Source organism: Tympanuchus pallidicinctus, unplaced genomic scaffold, assembly GCF_026119805.1.
Source record: "Tympanuchus pallidicinctus isolate F22 unplaced genomic scaffold, pur_lepc_1.0 scaffold16, whole genome shotgun sequence".
Lineage (NCBI taxonomy): Eukaryota > Metazoa > Chordata > Aves > Galliformes > Phasianidae > Tympanuchus > Tympanuchus pallidicinctus.
In genome coordinates, this window is record NW_026294679.1 from 20,581,501 (window position 1) to 20,601,487 (window position 19,987).

The 19,987-nt window shown below is 41.2% G+C and overlaps 1 protein-coding gene across 1 annotated transcript; it reads right to left on the minus strand.

Annotated features, from left to right (window-relative positions):
- Positions 1–5,928: 5,928 nt before the first annotated feature.
- COMTD1 (catechol-O-methyltransferase domain containing 1) lies at positions 5,929–12,628 on the minus strand. Its single transcript, XM_052676885.1, has 7 exons — positions 12,387–12,628; positions 11,382–11,515; positions 10,304–10,409; positions 9,404–9,522; positions 9,074–9,128; positions 7,444–7,577; positions 5,929–6,842 (listed from the first exon to the last, which is right to left on the minus strand). The coding sequence occupies exons 1-7, from the start codon at positions 12,607–12,609 to the stop codon at positions 6,690–6,692; spliced, it is 924 nt and encodes a 307-aa protein (XP_052532845.1). The 5' UTR covers positions 12,610–12,628; the 3' UTR covers positions 5,929–6,689.
- Between the last annotated feature and the right edge of the window lie 7,359 nt (positions 12,629–19,987).

Here is a 19,987-nt window from a genome sequence, read left to right on the forward strand (position 1 = left end):
ACCTCATGCAGTGCTGCAGGTTTGGGGCAGAGTGGCTGGAAAGCTGCGTGGTGAGAAATGATCTGGTGCTGCTATTCATTGTATTGCTGAATATGAGTCAACAGTGCAGCCAAGAGGGCCAGTAGCACCCTGTCTCGTATCAGAAATAGTGCAGTCAACAGGACAAAGGTGATGGTCATCCCTCTGTACTTGGCTCTGGTGAGGCTGCACCTTGAGTACTGTATTCAGTTTTGGGTCTATTGCTACAAGAAAGACATTGATACTCTTGGACGTGTCCAGAGACAGGCAACAAAGCTGTGAAGGATCTGAAACACAGGTCTTACATAGAGAGCAGCTGAGGGAACTGGGATTATTCAGTCTGGAGGAAGCTCGGGGGAGACCCTATCACACCCTACAATTCACTGAAAGAAGGTTGTAGTGAAGTGAATTGGATGTCAGACTCTTTTCCCAGGTAACAGCAGTAGAACAAGAAGTAATGGCCTCAAATTGTGCTGGAGGGTTAGGTTGGATATTAAGAAAAACTTATTCTCTGAAAGAGAGGTCAAGCACTGGAACAGGCTGCCCAGGGAAGTGGTGGAGTCACTGTCCCTGTAGGTGTACTAGGAAAATGGAGATGTGGCACTGAGGGACCTGGCTGTATTGTGATGTGTTGATGTTGGACTAGATGGTCCTAGTTTCCAACCTTAATGATTCTATGATTCTAAATATCTGAAGAGAGAGTGTCAAGAGGATGAAGTCAGGCTCTTTACAGTGGTGTCCAGTGACGTAACAGTGGCAACAAACAGGAATGCAGAAAGTTCCATCCGAACATGAGGACAAACTCCTTTACTTTGAGGACTGTTCCAGAGCACCAGGTGTAGCTGCTTGGAGAGGTTGTAGGCCCTCCCTTCCTGAAAGCAGTCAAAACCTGCCAAGTTCCTCTTCTGTGCAACCTGTTGCTTTAGCAGAGGAGTTGGACTAGATGTCTCCAGGTGGCCTTTCTGATCCCTGGGATTCTGTGATTCTTTGTATCAGTGACTCCTGTGGCAGTGCCGTGCTGACACTGGGTGTTTTGTAAGCCCCTTCTCCCCTGGAAAGCAGACTCTTCTGTCAATGTTTTGGATCTGGGGGGATTTGAATTCGGGGTATTTTGAATGTACAACTTGGTTTCATCCCATGTGCTCTACATGCATGCAGTAGCTGGGTATTGTATTTACTTGTGCCAGTAGTAATAACACTCATTAACTCATTTGCAAATATAATTTCACAGTGTCAGAAAGTTACTGCTTTCAGTTTACTAACAAACCCTGTGTCCCTACCCCAGCATAACTCAAAAGGTTGCTGTAAAAATGCACAATCCTTTGGTTTTTCAGTAGGCTGAATACTAGGATAAAATTATGAGCCTTTAAACTAAATAATAATTTTTTCCTTGTAGCTTGAGATCTGTTCAATCAATAATCTTTCTGCTAACTCTGGGGAGAATTTTAGTTGCCTCCATAAAATGTTTTAATTATTTAAAATCATAAAACATAAGTAGGCACAATTTGCTTGGAACTCATTAGGGAAATATATGAATAAGAAGAAAAGATGTTTGCTTCTGCATTAATTTAAAGCAGTCTCTAAAATACAAAATCTAATCCTGGAAAGCGGTGACTTATCAGCAATGTTTACTTTTCCTATAATAGGAATAAATATTAAAGCAGCTAGTTATGTGCTTATCCCTACAGTATTGCACAGAGGCAGAAAGGATGACAAATAACTTGTCTGAAATCCCACATTAATTTCCCTCTTTTAAAGGTTTTATGTTTGTTCATTTCCTTTTCCAAAACATTGCCTTTAAAATTATTATTATAAACCAGGTGACTTAGAAGCCATGAGTAGTTGCAAATGCATGAGACCAATTTGTGCGTGATTAGATTTAGGCAGGGGTAATGCTTTATTCTGAGGCAAGCCCTTGAACCTGGAGCAAACATGGGGCAGAACCTGCAGCAGTGAGCTTGGTTGCTCCCTGCCCAGTACTTCTTGCTTGGTATCCGGTCAGAAATCCCTGCTTGGAAGGCCTCTCTGGTTGCACTTATGGCTTTCCGCATGTTGATTCTGGGAAGCATAAGAAAGTGGTGCTGCTGAAGTGGAAATGAAAGGAGTAGTAAAATAAAAACTGATGGAAAACACCTGGTAATCAGTCCAGAATCCATATGTGGGGAGCTCAGAGGCTCCTTAAATGAGATGGCACATCCCTCACGAGGAAGAACATCTGGAGCTGTTCAACACGGCCATGCTGCAGCTGCAAGGTTCATCATCAGCATCAGCAAGGCTGCAGGGCCTGAGATGTGGTACGTGCCAGGTCCTTGCTCCTGAGTGGCTGGGGAGCTGCTCGTGTGTCAAAGGAGAGGACTTGGATGAAGCTTAATCATGTTCCTTTCTGTATATCTTAAGGACTTTATCACAAGAAGCACACCAATTGTCTTCAAGAAGCAGTTCACAGGAATTGCTGACCATGTGTAATGTGGTTAAACTTCAACAGACTAAAAGCACTTCAACAGCTCAGTCCTGAGTGCTTTCCAAGCTGCAGGTAACTCCAGGATCCTGTCTTCCCTCTGCATATAGCGGAAGAGGCCAGCAGTGTTGCCATGCGCTGCTTTATGCTGAGTGAATGTTGGCTGCTTATTGGAGTTGCAGTTACTAAAAGATTCTAATTCCGCTTTGCAAGTCTTTAGTTTGGAAAACGGTGAGCCTATACTGTGTGAGCAACAGGTGTGATGCTGGGAATCAGGTTCAGACCTGTAAGCTTCCATACATGATCTCGCCATTAGAGAGAGACAAAGACTCATGCTGTGTTGTCGTGTGGTCTGTTCTCACCACCTAATGAAAGCCTAAATTCCCGTGGTCCCCGCAGATTCCCCAAAGCTGATTCACCACTTGAATTAAACCATAATTATACATTATCAGCAGTCACTTTACAGTAAGGTTGAAGGATTAAATGCAGTTAGTAGTGATGAATTCCAGACACGCAGGGCAGGAGCTTGAAGAGAAGGCCAGCTTCTGAGTAACTACAAGATAAAGTGTAATGTATTCTAAATATTTGATTCAATTAAGCTTCCTTCTGCTCTTTGTTTCAGCTTACAGATGGCTCATCAATCTATAGTTTAGGGACACATTGCTATTCTTTCTAATGGTAATTACATGATCAGGATGGAGACAGGTCTGATTAAATGCTTGCAGTACACTCTGCATATTTGAAATGGAGCTGAGTCCATAGCAGAAGCGATGTGGTAGCCCCACTGCATGCAGATTCAGACTGGCATTTAACAGTGCCATCTGAACAAAATCAGTCTTATGCTAGCCGAGGTGATGGGAACTTTGCCAGTTCCCACCATTCAAGGAGCAGGAGGAGTTCATTAAGTCAAAAACTGTTTTTGAGTTTTGCTGAAGTGTTATTTGACCATTTTTCTCAGAAACTTTCTGACTCTTTAGATCTGCTTCACTGAGAAGATTACCTGAATTTTGCTATTAACTACAGTCTGTGATAGTCATCCACTGACTGTTGCAAGTTTAGGAAAGGCCATAACTTTTAGATCAGGGCATGTATTCTTACCAGCTTGTAGCTACCTTTGCAGCAGATCCACACTACAGTAGATGCAAAGAATAATTCCATAAGATTTGAAATCACACTTCACTTTCTGTCTCATCCTCCTGCTTAGAATAATCTATCAGTAACAAAACCTGTTCTCCTATACAAGAAATCAGTATCTTTAAATGCTTTGTGCTCACTTTTATTGTGTAGTTGTATGTGTGGTGTAGTCTGACTTCCACGAAGCAGCATCCAAAAGTGATGAAACAGTGATGAGCTGCTTCACTCACTGGACTTTGTAAGCTCTAGTGCATTTCAGCTTGCCTTCATACTGAGTAAAATAGAATTGTCTGTTCAATGTTCTTATATGACAAATACATTATTAGGTGTATCTGCCTTTTCAGATTGTCAGTAGATTGTCAGTGAAACTTGCCTGCACATCCATGAAACACTTAATGTTGGTGTTCTGAAGAACAGAATCCTTCTGCCTTTCAGCAGAGATAATCTATTAAAACTTGCTTTGGAAAGAGCTCAGATGATCTAAGTCCTTCAGGGACCTTTATCTATTTAATCTCTCATCTATTATCTATGCTTTCCCTGTAAAACCAGGTACCACTTTTCTTTCCCACTGCCTGCCTTATGTGGTGAGCTCACCAGATGGGTACAGCCAGTTTGGTTTCAGTCACCTGATGGAGATGTTACAAACAATGCTATGATCTCTAGCAGGAATTAAATATAGTCTTGGACGCTGCTGAGGGTAAGGTATGAGTGGGTTTGTTTGTTTCCATCCTATTTGCTAGGGCAAAGCCTTCAGTCTTACAGAACTTCAAAGAAAGTGGACTTTGTGCCATTGCAGAGCAATGTTTGGCAGCTGTTAGCTTGGTTTGGAAGCCCAGTCAGGAAGGTACACAGTCCTTTGGGACCAAAACATGAAGAGTATGTAGCCAGTTCAAGTGTATAAGTATTGTTTGTAACCCCTACCTTTTTTGTTATCCACTTAAGTAAGATTGTAATGTGGAACACAGCCAGAAGCTTCGCCTGAAAACATGATGACCTTGTATATTTCTTTAGCCTCTCCGTCTGAAAGCTATTACACCATTAAGACTTCACTAAGGTGCTATTTCTTTCATATAGATAAGAACACTGAGGCAGAAAGAGGTTGGCAGCTCTAAGGGTAAAACTATACCCTGAGAAATAAATTGTGCAAGCTTTATGCCCTATTTAAAACCTCATGGAAGGGCCGTACACACCTTGTCCTGGCCTTCTCCCACGGATTTTACATCACAGCAGCTAGCCCTCATTTCAGTAAAGTACTTAAGTACATCCTGACGTGCTGTGCTGAATCAGGGTTTTAACTGGAAGAGACGGAAATAGAACAGAGATCTCCTCGCTCTGACACAGCAGGCACCACTTCCTTTCCTCACAACTTTCCCACTGCAGCAGTAGGAACACAGTATCCTTCAATAATTACCAGCAATTTTTAATTTCTGGTTCAAGAATCCTAGCACAATTTTTTTTTCTTCCCTGTTATAACTTTTAACATTAAGCTCTGCTTCTTTTCCTTTTGACAATAGGACTCATTATTCTGCTATTAAGAGCAAGGGTCCTGAGTTCAACTACCACTGCCTGCTGTCCGGCGGTGCAGAAAACTCAGCCTCCAAGTGCTGTGAATGTCAGCTACATGTGCCATTTTTTCTGCCTTAAAAAAAAAAAAAAAAAAAAAAGAGTTCAGTTACCCATTTATCTTGAAGGAATCCACGCTTGTTGGTGCTTCGTAACACCTAGCAAATATCTTAATAACAAGAGAATGTAGTCTTCTCCAGAAGGTGTGTAATTTTTACTTAGTCTTATCACACAAAAATGAGTCACCAAAATAAATTCTCATTTGGACTTTTTCAATTAAATAGTGTCCTCTAGAGCTTTCACGGACAATGACCCCTTGACCTTCTGTTTATTTACACTGTCATTAAAAAATCAAGGTGTTTAAGCCAGTGATGGTAACTGGGGAAAAAAAAGGGGGATTTTATTGGCCCAGTTCTGTTAGAAACATGCAGGATGTGTGAAGTCCCAGTGAAACTGACAGATTCACTCTTTTAGTTTGAGACAGATGTTCCCAACAGATGGGAACCCACGGAAACAGTATGATGAACACTCTTACCTGCATGGATTCTTAGTATGTAGAGAAGTACTAAATAGCTCAAAAATAATCAGTTTGACGCTGCTTTTAGAGACTAATGGTATGTGAGTTCCAAGTTCACTCTCTAGTGTTTGCCCTCCTCTCCAGTCCTCAAAACTGTGTCACCAAAATGTACTTTAGCCACTTCTTTATCCATCTTGCTATGACTTCCACAGAAATAACCCAACAAAATAAACAGCAATAAGGCAACCAGAAAATGGATTTTTTTTTTCTCTGATTTCCTAGTAACATACAAGATTTTTTGCTTTGTCCTTCTTAGTTATTAAAAAGTGTGACCTTTTTGCTCTTAGTTAATGCAAATTTGTGCTGAGTTGTATCAGCAGTTTTTATTTTCTCTCAGCTTAACTGGTGCTTTATCTAGCTGCTACTTAAACCCCTTCTTCCTGTCCAAATTCAGGACTTACCCCTCATCAGTAGAAGGTGCAATTAATGTCCCTTCTAATCAGTGAAAACATAAGGGAAGAATATTCTAGTGGTTAAGATTTGTTTCAGAGGGTGATTTTGGTCTTCTCCATGGTCTTGCCTCAATTACTTAATATTTCCATGTTTTAATTCCCTGTGTCCTTACCCACCTTTTGTCTCAGACTCAGTACCCTCTTTCAGGACAGAAAATCTCTTTGTTGTACTGACGTAGTTGGAAGTCAGTCATTCTACACAAATTCATTTATTTTTTTTTAATCATTGTTTTAAAAAGGTAATTTTCTAATATGCTTCCTTTATTATAATTAAAATAATTAAAATAAGAAGCCACACTATATTGCCAAGCAAATTATTCTCCTCAACTTAGCTGCCCTTAGAGTCTTGATGATTCTTAAGTCTACTTTCCTAAGCTGCGCTGTGCTGTGGAGATGTGGGTTAAATAATCATTTTTGACAGCATTCTGGCTACATTTCTGCTGGTGATCTGATGCTTACTGTTTCCCATGTGCTGGGACACCTCCATTTACAACTTGAACACCAATGTCACTCCATCCCCCATTGGGATCATGCTGATATTGACTCGTGCATCTCTGACAAGCTTCTCATTGAGCTGGTGGATGCTCTGTGTTGCCAAGTCATCCTTTCTTGGTTTTAGCACCATTCCACACCGAAGAACCTATTGAAAAAAGCAATGTCACGCACCTCATTTGTTCCAGTAAGTTCCCTGGACTAGAGTGGAAGTTCTAGAAAAGAGTATGACAAAAGAGTATGAAAAAAGTATGACAAATGTATTTCTAAAAGCCCCTATCCGGCTGACACCGTAAACCTGAACGTCTCTAAAGTTTACCATCATTCTTTGTTACTAGTAAAAGTCCTTAATTTATAACTTATAAGTAGTTACTGATTACAAATAATACCTTACTTCTTGTGTAAATAGTAGGAAACACTACAAGACAAAACAAACTAATACAGAGCATTAGCTGTAACGAATAAACCTTTCATCTCAGGCTGTTTAAGTACTAACATAAATTTAACAACTACTTCTTACTTATGGGCGCAAGAAGTTCTAAATATAGTGTTGCATAAAGCTTACTTTGATAGTTTTTGTTGAATTTTAAAGCCTCCTTTGTATTATATGGAACAAAGATGTTGCAACTCTCAATAGAGATGCAGGTGAGAAATCAAGTTATTAGAGTCCCACTGTGACTTTATTTTCCCTTCCCAGAGGGGAAAGCATTAACTCCCTATGCTACTACCACTACAACCACAGTACTTACATTATCAATAGCTATTATTCCCCCTTTCCTTATGAGGCGCAAACATTTTTCATAGTACTCATTGTAGGTTTCTTTATCCGCGTCAATGAAAGCAAAGTCAAAGGTTTCTGCTTCTCCACCAGCCAACAGCTCATCTAGATGGGCAACAAAGTGAGTCGTTATGCCTCGGTTAATGCTGTGTAAAGGAAGGAAGTAATCCATATCTGTAGATGTTCTCAATAAATAATGTGTTTGGTGCTTTGACCAGGCAGCCTATTCCTCCACAGATAATTATCAGTAATGCTTACCACATAGAAACCAGTCTGGTTAAGATGTATATCGTAAAACACCGGGTCACTGAGTGCTGCCAATGTGGAAAAAGTTCAAGGAGCAGTTATGAAAACCCACAGGATACAGCTGGGGCTGCTGAATGGTGCAGCAGAAGTAAGCAAAGCAGTCTGAAACTGGATGTGTTCCACACCTCTGTTTGTGTTTTGAGGTGATAAAGAACTGTGTTCTGGAGTGGATTAGTGTTTTTCTCTCATTTAGGAGCAGGTCCTGTATGATAATTTCTAATTGATGACCAAGTGCCACGATGCAGGTCATGAACAAACCCTGCCAAAAATCATCAGCACAGTAAAAGACAGCTATAAGTAATTCCTCTCTGGGCCAGGGCAAGTGGAACTTAGATTTAAGTTCTTATAAATTGTCTTCTTGAAAATTCAAAACTGCTGTTTCAAAGGGGCTGATGCTGTCTTCCTAAGATTCGCTCCCTTTCTGCTCTCCCTCCTTCATCCTCTGTCATAAGAAATTTTTTTTCTGAAGCATTGCCTAGACAAAGCTGTCCATCAGACTTCAAGGACTGTGCATCCTGGCAGATTGCTAGTATTTTCCTCTTTAGAAAAGAAGAATGAATTTGGAAGTAATACAAGGTGATGGATGGGTCTATGGATCATCAAACAACCCTGCTAGAATCCTTCTATATTCTGCTAATACCTCCTGCATTCCTAACAATTTTATTGCATTTCAGTATATTTATTATTCCCTTTGCTCTACATCTTCTTTTATTGACTGAAAAAAGCCACTGCTATTCTAATGGCCCTGCATAGTTTTACTGCATCCTAAGTCTCAACTTCTTTGAACCCAAACCAACTACTACACCTTAAGTTTTATCTTGGCTTCTGTATTTTCTTTTTTCTCACACTGCAGCTCTTTCAGAAGACTCTTCCTCTCTACAACAGAGTTACACTTACTTAGAATGGACACTGGATAAGAAAAATTGGGCTTTGTCTAATTAATCTGTTTTAATCAGCTTTTCCAGAAGCAGCTGATAATAATACTTCATAGATTAAACAAGGCAATGGACAGGGCAACTGAGTGACCAGCGTAGCTTGCTACACAGGATAAGCATTTTCACCTCTCTGCTAACACATACCAAAACTGTAAACTTGTAAAGTTGTGTTTTGTTTTGTGGTTGTTTGTTGGTTGTTTTTTTTTTTTTTTAATTTTTTAAGGAATTCTTCAGGTAAGAATATCAATTTCACTATTAACAAAATTATCAGATCCAATACTGTATTCCTTGGATTTCATCAGCATTGTATTTGTCTTTGGTTTTTAAGGAAGGAAAGAAAGCATATTTCAGGTTACTTACCAAGTGTTTGAGTAGCTGGCTTAATCCGTAGGTCAATTTTATGATCTACTCCTGCCTAGGGTGAAAAAGAACACAGAGATTACGAAAGTTTTCAAGAAATAACCTCTTCATATCTTGCAATGAGGGAGTGATTGGTGTTCAGATATCTTTTCCTATTATTTCTAGGATTTCTAGAAAGAAAGTGATTATTTGTCTTCTCAAAATAAGCTGTAGCAACCCTTGTTATAACAATACGAATGCTTGTGTGTGAATGTACAAGTCTAAGATACCAAAATTCCTGGTCATGCAAAACAAATGTCCCAAACATGTAATAGTTAAGATGCTACTTACTTCTTTCCACAGTGGCTTTCCAATTTTGGCATAATCTTCATTTATGTCACAAGCAATAACTCTGCCATTATCTGGTAGGGCAAGTGCCATACTCAAGGCATTATATCCTGTGAGAACTCCTAGGAAAATCACAAAAGCCATAAACAAATATAATGTCTGCAAAACTGATAAATAGTGAAATAGAATGCTCCTTTCAGGAATAATAAGCATTAAAAAACAAAGAAAACACAGCAACATTAGAATCAAGGATGGCAATTTGCTACTGGACTCAAAAGGCTTTCCACCCAATTTTAACATTATGGGAGTTAGGAAGATTATTTTAATCCATCTCGTAGCAAAGAATTGTGTTGTGCCTCTTTATTTCTTCCCCTTAAAGGTTTCCTGGACATGCTAGGCAAAATTAGTCCTATATCTGAGGATCACCCACTTATTTAAAAGTGGAGCTCAATCCTGAGCCAAAGGGACTGGATCGACCCAGGAACAAAATATGAGGGCTTCATAAGAGATGACAAGGGTAGAGGTGGTGGGACCTGTACCTGGCTGCTCAGCTTTGGGAGATCCTTCTAACATGGGCATGTTAAGGGAAATGAATTGGACGTTGGACTTCTGCAGCAAATTGCTGGCCAACACTGCAGACCCAAGTGACCCGTTAGCCTAATATTTCAGGTTGCCTCTGAGTTGTTGAGACACACATGCTGATGACAAAAATACCAAATGCAAGTGGCAAGTATGTGCAAATCAAATGCTGCTTTTCACACTGTAGCTTGTCCGCCTTAAAGCTGACACAAAGATGCAGTACCTTAATTGTATTTGATAACGTTATCTTATGTAAACATGTTTGGATTTGGACAAGCACAGCCAGGAGATTTTACTACAGAGAAGACAAAGTGACACTCTTACCTACTTCAATAACTTTCTTGGCTTTAATGAGCTTGATTAAATTTGCCATCAGCTGAGCCTGGTCACAGGACACCATCATTCTGCCCCAGGGATATTCTGCAGTGAGCTAAAAAGGGGAAAGAAATTAATACATCAAACAAACAAACAAAAAGAACCCAAACCAATATCCTAAAAGGGGGAGGAGGGGGAAACAAACGAAAAAACCCAACACCTCCAAACTAGAGAAAATATATACTCTTATTTTTCTCATTTTAGATGGTATTGTGCTCCATTTATGAGATAGAAATTGTTTTGAATTTAGCAATAACTAAGGTGGATGGTGGGAGGTCGTACGCACTGACTGGTTATTCAAAGCAGAGATGTGCCCCAAAGTTACCCCATCGCTGTAGCAAACTCAGAAATGTAAATGGTGAAGAACCTTAGTGGAGTATTGACCGTAAATGTCCTTTATTTCTACACATATACACAAGTGGGTATTTTTTATTTATTTTCTTAATAACAAGCTTTGCTGCTCTTAAACCTCTAAGACATGTAGGATGTGGATTTTGTGTTAGTTTTGTTCTTTTTGGTTGGTTGGTTCTTCCACTTTTAAACTATCAGGTCCAAGCCTGTTTCTGAAGGTTGGTCTGTGTAGCTCTGGCTGCGCAGCACAGAGCTGGAGGAGTCAGGGTAGGAGGGACCCAGGCATTGTGGAAGGGACAGCAGGAGAAGCAGCTATGCCATAGCAGTTCAGTGGAAAGGAATTTCAATTTCCTTTCCTACAATTTCCTTTCTTCTCTTGGGTCCCACTTGAACCAACCAGCCCCAGTATATAATATTTAATTGCTTTTGTATGAGAACATTACATCTGATTTGGTCAGACCAAGCTGTGAAGCAGGAGGCACTTGTTCTGAGCTGTGGAGGAGGCTGGGGGCAACCACCTCTCTCAGATAGTTTCCTTATATGTCAACTAAAATTCACTTCTAGAAGTCACGTGGTAAAGGCAAGTGAGGTCCAAACACATGGATAAGACGGCATGTTGAAAATGTAAAGCAATACTATCAAATGAAAAAACTATGCTGGGAGACAAAATACTGACCAGGCGCAGCTTCTTGAGAATCGGATGCTCCCTCAAGGAATGATCCAGTATATATTGCCACAGAGGGCTGCTTTTCCCAATAATACTCCTGTGTGGTTTGGATGTCCCAAACAATAGGGATGGATATCTTTTACCTGCAATAAAATAAAATAATAATAATAAAAAAATAAGATAACTTGGAGCTCCAATAATGATGTTTTGCAGTTGTCTGCTATAGGCTGCTTAAAGAAAAAAAGCACCGAACTTAGAGCACTTTGCTCTGAAAACTGCTGTGAATAATAGAGATGCAATGCAGCTGGGCAGCTCAGTGGACTTCATATATGTATATATACACATATAAATATATATGTATACACCTCTGAACTGTACAGCTCAAGGCTGCAAAGACTGAACGGAAAAGGATTGGGCATGAGATGGTTAGATGTTCAGCAGCTGGAGGTGAAGGCCCCCGGGCAGCCTGACCTTACAGGACACGTAATTTCATGGGGCTACAAAGGGACAAGTGTTGCAAGACCTGGGGCAAGCGCAGGGAGAGAAACGTGACCGGGGCATGACACATCGGATGGCCTTCGCACGGCAGCGCCAGCGCCGTTTCCTTAGCCTGGGGCCCTCGTCCTGCAGATGACAGCCGTCGGGCTCCGGGGCTGTCAGCTGATGCCTCTCCCCAGGCTCCGCGCTTCTATCGAACCCAACTTCAGCCCTCCCGCCTCCTGCTGGCGGAACGCCGCCAAGGAGCGTTTTCGCCCCACGGCTTCCGCCGCCCGTCGCGGTCTGTGTCACGCGGGACGCGGCCGCTCAGCTCCGCGACCCTCCCGAGGACGGGAGCATCTGCCGCCCGCAGCGCAGCGCACGGCGCTCCTGCCCGGCCGGGGTCGCGGGGCAGGCAGCGGGCCGCTTTGGAGAGGACTTCGGCTCCGATCTCTCCAGCCGGGCTGCAGGGCGCGGCTCGGGCTCCGGCTCCGCTTGTTGCTGCGGCCCAGCAGGAAGAGAGAGCGCGCCGCTTACCTGCCAGCAGCCCCGTCGCGAAGGCGACCCCGAGCATGGCCGTGCCGACGGCCACCTCCTTGGGCACGCTGAAGAACGGCATCTCGGAGCGCGGAAAAGTGGCTGCGAGCAGCTCGGTGCGGCACGAGGAAAAGCGGCACGGCGGAGCGAGGTGGGGCGGAGCTGTCTGCCGCTTGATGAGGGGCGGCCCGGGTCCGCCTCCTCCGTGCTTCCTGTATCGCATTCGTGCCACGTGCGGCGCGAGAGCGGGAGGTTGAGGGGTGCTGTGTTTTCCCTCGAGGGAAAGCTGGAGTATCTGTGGAGAAAGGGCTGCGACCTGCTTTCTGTGAGCATCGCATCTCACTGCTGCTTCTTCGTTTCAAAGTGTGTCCTGGTGGCGTGTTGGCTGGCAGAACTGCGACGGAGGAGCTCCTGGCAGAAATGTCCTCCCTCCACCAGTCCTGGAGGTGTGCCTTCTCTTGAAGAAAGATAGGCTTCTTGTCACAAAGTGCATCAGACTGTGCCCAAAAGCTGTGGGTTTCTGGGTGCAAGGAATCAAGCCAAGGATGGGGAACAGGTCCTCTGCTCTCATGTCAAACCCTTCTAGTTGGTTAGAGGTCTCCCTCATCACAAAATGCATGGATAAGTGCTGAAAGGACGGTGCAGTCCCACTTGCAGGGACCAAACCCTGGGGTTTGGTTGTCATTTTGTGAAGTATTGGCAATGACAGGCAAAGCCCTTGCAAGATGCAGAGACCCATCTTTCTCTGGGGAAATGAAATTATCAATCCTGCATGCAGACTGGGACTGCAGGCACTGAGTAGACTGCATGTTGGCCTAGAGAGATGTAAGATGAAAGCAGGTAACGCTTCCCTTTTGGCACATATCCTGTATAAAGCCCGATGAACTATGCAGCATTAGGTTAGGATGGTAACTTTTCAGCTGTGTCCTTAAGCTAGCAAAGCTGTCCAGTGTCAGTGCAGTTAGCATAAAGAGATTCTCTTGTAAGTCGTCTTTAGTGCAGGATTAAGTATTTTACCCAAGGCAGAAGCTGTACTTATTTTTATGGGACACAGATTTGCCCATCACTGCATTTTTTTCCTGTGTTAGACCTTATTTATAAGGACTAGGGCTCAGAGCTCGTGTATTTCTCTTGCAGCAGCTCAGCTAATCATGTCAGGCGCTAAGGAGTCTGCTGTGCTTTCTGACTTGCAGAACAAAGCAAGAAATCTGGTCTATCTTGGCAGATAAAATATCTCTCAGTTTGCTTTTAAAATTTATTTGATTTTGAAGGCTGTGAATGTTATTGGTTTCTTTTTTTTTTTTTTTTTCCCTTCAGTATCTCATCAATTCCTCTGTGTACATTTTGCTTTTGTAAATGAAAGCATTTCATCCCCATCCCTCAGAAGGTGAGTGAATAGGAACCGCCGGGATCGGTCAGTTTAGGCCAAATAGAACTGCGCGAGGCAACAAACTCTTGTAGAGGCCATAAATCAGATTTGTGACTCTGTAGCTCCATCTAGTGATTATTTTCTATAACTGCAACACGAGAAGGGAGAGATCAGCTGTGGGATTCTCCGCTTTTATTTTATTTTATTTTATTTTATTTTATTTTATTTTATTTTATTTTATTTTATTTTATTAATTTTTTTATTTTTTATTTTATTTTTTTTTAGCTTCTGCTCTTTGTGCTTTCTGAGAACTGCAAGCCGTATTGGCCTCCGGACTGACAACTGAATGAGATGCCTCGCTTGTACCTCTCCAGGATCTTCAAGGTTTCTGAAATCACTCAGAGAACTAGTGAACAGAATTGCTAGCATACTTAAACAAGTCTGAAACGTTTTTTTTTGCCCCAACTTCTTACATAGTTTACCTGTGTAGCAGTGACAAGGCTTTTAATATCTTGAGATATATATTGGACTATATATTGTTTCTTTAGATAAGGAAATTGATGTACGGATATCCAAAGCAAGATAAAACAGTTATTCTTTTGGTCTCGGAGTGGCAAAAGAATCCAAGTTCTCCAACTAAATCAAAATGAGCTGGCTGCTTTTCTTTGAGCCATCACAATTTTCCTTTTACATTGTTCTGTTATATATTACTGGACAATAAACTTTGGCTGTCACATTAATTCAGACACATGCTTGCAGTGTGTTGTGGCTACTTGAGCACTGAAAGACTTCTTGAGCTGGGTAGGTGGAGGCTACCTAGAGATAGAAGGTGTGTGTGAAGTGGTTTGGAATATAAGCTCCACTGTTCCTTATTATCTATAAGGTCAGTTCAGTTGCACAAATTTCACACAACTTTGGGATCACAGAATTGTAGGGGTTGGAAGGGACCTCTGGAGATCATCATAGAAGGCTACCAGGATGACCAAGTGTGATTTCCCCTTGGTGAATCTGTGTTGACTATTCCCAATAACCTTCTTCTGCTTGCCCAGAAATGATGTCCAGAATAAGTTGTTCCATCACCTTCCCAGAGATGAAGGTGAGGCTGACTGGCCTGTAGTTTTCGGGTCCTCCTCCTTATTGTTTTAGCGTCCTGGAGTGACATTGTACTCTAATCTTTAGGTACCTCTCTTGTTCTACATGACCTTTCACAGATTATGTGGAATGGTGTGGCTGTTACTTCTGCCAGCTACTTCAGCACTTATGAGTGTATCCTACTGAGACCCAGGGATTTTTGCATGTTGAGTTTGCCTAGATAATCTCTAGCCTCATCTTTCTCTAAGAAGTCTTCCTTTTCTCCGACACTCTCTTACCTCCTGAGTCTGGGATTCCTGAGGAGCAGTCTTAGCAGTAAGGCTGAAGCAAAGAAGGAAGTAAGTAACTCTGTTTTTTCCACATTCTCTGTTACCAGGGCATCTCCCTCATTCAGCAGCAGGCCCACATTTTCTCTAGTCTCCCTTTTGTTACTTACATACTTGAAGAATCCTTTCTTGTTGCCTTTGACCTCCCTCACCAGATTTAATTAGAATGGTCCTTAGCCTTCCTCACTGCATCCTTGCATGCCCTGATAACATTCTTGAATTCCTACCAAGTGACCAGAACTGGGAGAAGTTTGGGATTTGGAATTGAGATTGTTTCCAGTGTTCTACTTGACCAGCACATTTACTGTGCCTCGAAGCGCCTCCTACCTACAACTGCATCCTGAAAGAGTGAGACTTTGACAGCTTCTTCACACTGGAGCCAGAACATGATCATTTCTGTGAAATGTAAGGAGTAGGATAGATAGGATTCAGACTGGCTAGTCAGCAGTTGACCTCAGGATGTGCAAATCCTCATTTTATTCATACTGATAACCTGTCCCACAGCTTCTCGGTCACTGGGTGATTGATGTCTGCACTAGCTTGTTTTTCAACTTGATACTTGATACTGTCCTTTTAGGACTGGTTTTTTTTCTGTTTGTTTGTTTGTTTTGTATGTGGGAATGTGGTACACCATCCACTTTACTATCATCTGCTGTATATACTGCTGGTACAAGTAGGACTAGGGAAATATTAGCCTACTTATAAGGATGTAATCTCACTTCTGGATTTCTGCCTTTCATTTTGTGCTATTGCGCCATCTCATTTTTCAGAAAGACCAGTAGTACTGAGCATAATGAGGTAGGAGTGTGAAATGCTAAATGAATTTAAATGAGTTTAATAAGTTATTCTGAAAGGAATATCCACTGTCTTTATTTTTATGTATTTATTTGTGTGTGTGTTTCTTTCCCTCTTCACACTCCCGTGTATCAGCTACTGGAGCTCGGCTTTGTGCCTTCTGATACATGGGTGTTGTTCTGTGGTCTGCTCCATGGTGTTGTTGAAGACCAAAATATAATCATCTTAATTGTCTTCTTGATGAACTGTAGAGAAGTAAAATCTGAGGGTGGCTGACCATGGGATTGCACACAGTGACTGACAGACTACCTGCAACATGTGCGCTAAACCACATTTGCTGTTGATTTGGCTTTACCAGACCTTTTGGCAACGCAAGTCCTAAACCATCACGGTTGCTAATATGATTCTACTAGATGAGGGTGGGTACAGATGACTCTTCTAAGAATGATATTTGCTCTGTGGCGGAAAAATCACTGTATGCCACAAACAATCTGAGAGAAGTGTGCATAGACCTCTTGAACAGCAGAACTCAGCATAAATAATCCCGGTACGCATGTTGAAGTTATACTGCCTATGACATTGCATGGTAACTTGAGTCATGGCCTGAACCACTGATTGAGCACCTGGGGAAAGGACCCAATCAGCCCTGGGAGCACAGGTGAAGGCAATTCAGCTGTGTGACCAGCAGGTATAGAGCCTGACTGCACCTCTCTTTGACTTTATTTAAGGGCTGATTGCCACTCTGGAAGGTTCTTTGGTTGGTGATCCCTCCTCTGTGAAGTTTCCCTTGTGAGCCTAGCTCTTCAGAGACAGATGGTGAGCACTTTTCCTTTGTAATGCTTTTCTATTGTGCTGGTTTCCTTGTTATTACATCTTGTGTATCACTATTCCATTGTGTTGGAATAGTGTTTCTGATAGTTACAAGTGTTAAAAATAATATAGTAGGGCTATTATTGTTGTGTTGTGTCTGCTGGTGTGGCTTCAAGCATAATTTAGATAGTGCTTGCCTCAAACCTGGATTACCTGTTTTCCCCTGCATTCATGATGAGGATAGCAGTCACAGTTTTCTGACACAGCAGCGCTTACATAAGATATACTTAGTTTAGTGAGTAAAGTAGAAATGTGTTCAGAGCTTCTGTACAGAGAAAAAAGTGAAGGCAGTGGTCTTTGCTCCCCAGTAGTTTAGAATAGGAAAGTAAGAAAAATGGTAACAGGAAGGGAGAGCATGGAGCTAAGGGTGTATTGGTCAGATTGCTTGGCATGTTTCTCAAGAGAAATCAGAGCAAAGAAGCTGTAAGGAGAGTTAAGGAAGGAGAATGAAGTTTGAAGCTGGCTGGGAGGAGTTTACCTCAAATATGAGTGTGGGAGTACAAGCCTCAACATAAAATTACTGCTGAAAGCGCTCTTTGAAGATGGCATTTTGGATGGATGGGACTTGAATGGGATTAAATCTGTGGAAAGAATTTGCAGTAATCAGGATGATGAGAACTTGGACATAAGTTTTTAGTTGTGAAGGTGCACATAAATAAATCATCTTGGAAGTGTGTCAAAATCTTTCTGATTATTTTTGTATGGTTTGAATGTGAAGGTCTAGAGGGAAATCAGAGTTGAAAATGAAGTATTATGAGTTAAGTGATAGGCAAAATGCCACTTTCATCTGTATTGATGTAGGAGAAATATCAGAGAGCTGAGGCTGAGTTGATTTCAGACATCCTCAGAGAAGTGAGGGAAGTAGATTAGGATTTTAATCTGATTGCAAGGAGGTAGGAAGGAAGATGGAGATCTGCAAGTTGTCAGCATCAACACAGTAGATGAATATAGATGGGGCAGTTATTAGAAAAAAATGTGGAGCTGTGACTTCACATGCCTTTTGCACTATCCACAGAGAAACAAATCGGTAAATGTTCCATTCTATGTATTTATTGTTACTATTGTTTAGTGGGTTTTCTTAATCTCTTTGGTTAATACTGGAGGTTAACTTCCTCTATTTTTTGTGTTCTTTTATCTGTCTGAGGTGTTGTAGATAAGCACATACATAATTTTACACTCCACAGAGAGTATTCCCTTGGAAAACCCAGGTAAATCAATTTGTGGTGGCATATTTTAGAGAATGATATATGGAATTATTATTTTTATTTACAGTTGAGATTTCTTTTTTCTTCCAGTTGGATTTGCTTTTGTATTAGACTGTTCCATCCTTGCTAATTCTCTGATACGCTAAGCATTTCATTTTACAGTTCTGTAATGCAGCATTTGCCATTTACTGGCAAAACCCCCTTGACCTTAGAGATACTCAACCTACATGTATCTTTTTGTAGTAGCAATTTTTTGCTATGGCTGTTCATATGTCTTCTCAACCAAAAATCTTAAAATAGTAAGAATAGTACAAAGCTGTTTTTTAAAAATCTGTGATAAATGGAATTGCTCTCCAAAATTTTTTTCCAATAGTTGAATTCAGTAATTTGAAATAAGACTAATGGTTTCCCAAATACTCATCATTGCTTCTCAAGTCATCTGGATTTTTTATCAGACAAACTGTAAGTATCAAATCTCCTTTTAATATGATTCATTGTCCAACTGGAGGGTAATCACTAGAATGGAACACAGACATGAACAATGACTTTAACTAAGTTGGTTTGGTTATTTTCATCTTGCTGAGCTACTTCTATTGCACTCAGTCTTCTGCGGAAGCTTTTAAAGTATGTCTTTCGATAACAGCTTGTAAAGGCTGTGGTACCTTCACATCTATTTCAAGGCTAAGGTATCAACATTTCAAATGCTGCTGCTGTGAAAGCTGGTGATTCATGAGCCCATAAGCCTTACGCCATTAAACTTGCAAACAGCGAATGGTTTAGAAACGGTTTTCAGCTAGAAGCATTTTGACATATTGGTAAATATTTTCAGGTCTTGCCGGCTCACAGGCCAACATTTTGAATATATATGACTACTTCTTGCCATCTCATTACAAGAGTAGGTTCAGCTTTGGACATGCAGGTATTGTGAGGAGAGATAGCTCCTGCCAAGTGGCGTAATTCCAGTGCAAAGTAAGTTAATGGCTTCTATGAAAATCTCCCACAAGTATCAAGGACTGGGGGAGACCCAGTAAAATAGCTCCTTTGGTGGCTCAGCTTGACAGATCCAATGATACAAGCAGTTCTCCTGACAAAGAGAGTTTATCATTGAAGGATGTCATTCAGAGGCGCTTTGAATTTCTCAAAATAGGTGCCAGGCTGTTCTGAATGATATTCTTCTTGGTCATGACCTAGCCTCACCCTTGAAATGGTTGTGAGGACAGTGGTGCAATGGATGCTTGCTACTGAGGAATAAAATTTGTTAATTTTCTCCTGCAAATGATCCCCATGTAACTGAAATAGGTATGACTTTAGCTGTACTGCTTTACTCATAAAATGTGTCATAAGTCTCAAGGTGCTGTGACATGTAAGACTTAAGCTGTATAGTGCATAAACAAAATGAGAGAATTTTTGCTCCTTATCACCCTGCTGCGTGTGATAAAATGTGACGTGCACTGAACAAATCAACCATAGCCGTAACACCTCATCAACCAGGCTCTACTACTATATATATATATATATATATATATATATATATATATATATATATATATATATATATATATTTGGTATCTAAACAAATTGTTGTTACAGGCCAGCTGATTGTGTTTTTTTTTAAGCAATGTATGTGAATGGATGCTAAAGATAAAGGCTGGTTTTAGAGGCCTGGTGGTTTTTTTTTCCTTCCCTTGAGGGCACTACCCCTAAAGTCTCCAGTGCACAAAAGCAACAGCATGACAACGGGAGAGGTGCAGGATTAGGGGTGTTCTTGTTGTGGTTTATACATTTGTGCTCTTTACTGTTGATGTTCTTTAAATTTTCTTTATGTTCTGTTTATTTGACTCTCACTGTTAGCAAAGGACTATTTTTTTATTCTGTTCTGGCCCGATTTTGTTAGAAATTTTAGTTTTAAAAAAATCCCATATATATATAAGCAATTGGAATGCT

Bases quoted from the DNA above. Each gene is read 5' to 3' on its own strand.
- COMTD1 (XM_052676885.1), bottom strand. From the start codon at position 12,609: ATGCGATACAGGAAGCACGGAGGAGGCGGACCCGGGCCGCCCCTCATC. The intron at 9,523-10,303 runs GTAAGAGTGTCA...TGATTTTCCTAG, and splicing joins CAAGAAAGTTATTGAAGTAG to GAGTTCTCACAGGATATAAT. The intron at 7,578-9,073 runs GTAAGTAACCTG...TTGCCCATCTAG, and splicing joins GCCAGCTACTCAAACACTTG to ATGAGCTGTTGGCTGGTGGA.